The sequence below is a fragment of the Cyprinodon variegatus genome, unplaced genomic scaffold (genome assembly GCF_000732505.1).
Source record: "Cyprinodon variegatus isolate N-32 unplaced genomic scaffold, C_variegatus-1.0 Scaffold392, whole genome shotgun sequence".
In the NCBI taxonomy this organism is placed as follows: Eukaryota; Metazoa; Chordata; class Actinopteri; order Cyprinodontiformes; family Cyprinodontidae; genus Cyprinodon; species Cyprinodon variegatus.
Genome location: NW_015150845.1, coordinates 739,882 through 741,509, shown reverse-complemented (window position 1 = coordinate 741,509; position 1,628 = coordinate 739,882). Strand labels below are relative to the sequence as shown.

General features: G+C 38.5%; 1 protein-coding gene across 1 annotated transcript in view; it reads left to right on the top strand.

The window, feature by feature from the left end:
- The window catches only part of LOC107092730 (1-phosphatidylinositol 4,5-bisphosphate phosphodiesterase zeta-1-like), a 26,588-nt gene that overhangs the window by 20,315 nt on the left and 4,645 nt on the right, over positions 1-1,628 (top strand). The window contains exon 8 of the mRNA XM_015387359.1: positions 709-884. Within this exon, the coding sequence (XP_015242845.1) occupies positions 709-884 (176 nt within the window). The remainder of the gene's footprint in view (positions 1-708; positions 885-1,628) is intronic.

The window sequence follows — 1,628 nt, the reverse complement described above, 5'->3', positions numbered from 1 at the left end:
TGAATTGAAAAATCTTTGTGGATGGGAAGCAAAATGTCTTCGAACTTGGAAACAAAGTCCAGTGTATTGTTTTTTTTTACTCTTTTGGAACTGTTATAAAATAATTTAGACCTAAGTATGTGTTAGGATGGGCCTGTTAGAGCCTAGAGTTAAACTTTGGCAAGGTTTCAAATCTGCTGTTCACAGGTACGCTTCTTTCAGTTGAGCTGACGATAATTTTCAAACAAAAAACATCCAACAATCACTGTCTAGATATGTAAAATTGGTAGAGATGTATCAGAAAGGTCGTCCAGCTGTAAACACGACTGTAAAGCATTGACTTTTTACATAAATCCAAGTGAAATGTGCAGTTTGTGACGGTAAGGTCACAGAATGTGGACGTGTCCCTGGAGGACAGCCTATATGCTGTGGACACGCTCCTGAAAAAGGTTTCCAGTGCAGAAATTTCCCCATTACACAGACACCTACTGTCTCCTTAATGCAATCTTGGCTGCAGACACATTTCAAGTTCTTCTATTATTTAATTCTCCTCTTTGGTGTAAAAAAAATCATCTTTTGAAACTTGGAGAAAAGCAGAGATCCTCTTAAAGCCGCCTTCTTTTCCCAACAAGCTTAGAGCACACGCTTTCTGCTCTTTTTTTCCTCCCTACCCTGTTGCTTTTGGTCTTTATTCTCATTGTTCTCATACTGTCCCATGGTGTTTTGCAGTGGCTCTCAATTTCCAAACTCTGGGCCTGCCTATGGACCTTAATAACGGTCGTTTCCTAGACAACGGCGGCTGTGGCTACGTCCTGAAGCCAGCAGTTCTCTTGCACAGGGAAAGGAGCTTTGATCCCAACTCCAGCCAGCACCACCGCTTCACACCCACCAACCTGATGATCAGGGTACAGATATAAAGCGATGAATTTTATAATGTCATAAATTGAAGTATATTTCTGTCTATTAGGAGTGCTGCATGAATATTAGTTTGTTTTCATACCTCACAATCTATAGCTTTTTTTTTTTTAAGATGATCTCATTTCACTCTGTGCTTCCAGTTAAGTGTTTCCCTGGTGACTGCTGTGAGGTAACAATGATGTAAAACTTCCTGTTTAATGAGATTTTCTCCCTCTGAAATGAAAGGGAAAGAAGGAACACAGGAAATGTAATGTAATTAGACCCACAGTCCAATTAATAAATCATTGTATTTCATTATTATAAGTGTCTTAGGGTGGGTTGGCAGTATAGCCTGATAGCAGAGGTTTAAAGAGGAGTTACATGAATTTAAAGAATAGGCTCAGAGTTGTTTTAGAAATTTATGCCTCGTTAAGTTCTAATTTAAAAGAGTTGGACATATTAGCTACAACTGAGCACCTGCTTCAGAGCATAGTTGGTATGTTTAGCTCTGCAGGACTTTTACAGGAACAGTTGACATAACTAAATAGTGATCAAATTCGCTTTCAACTTATGCATCGCAGTGGCGATTTTATGCTTAGTGCTGTTTCCTGTTATTGCATCACATAACAACCTAAGGAAAAATAATGAGCTCAACGGATTAGCACTTGCTCTGCTGTGAAAAAAAAAAAAAGTTAACTGATTTTTAAATTTTATTTCAGTTTGGTGTGGGAAAAAAGTCCGAATTCTGACTT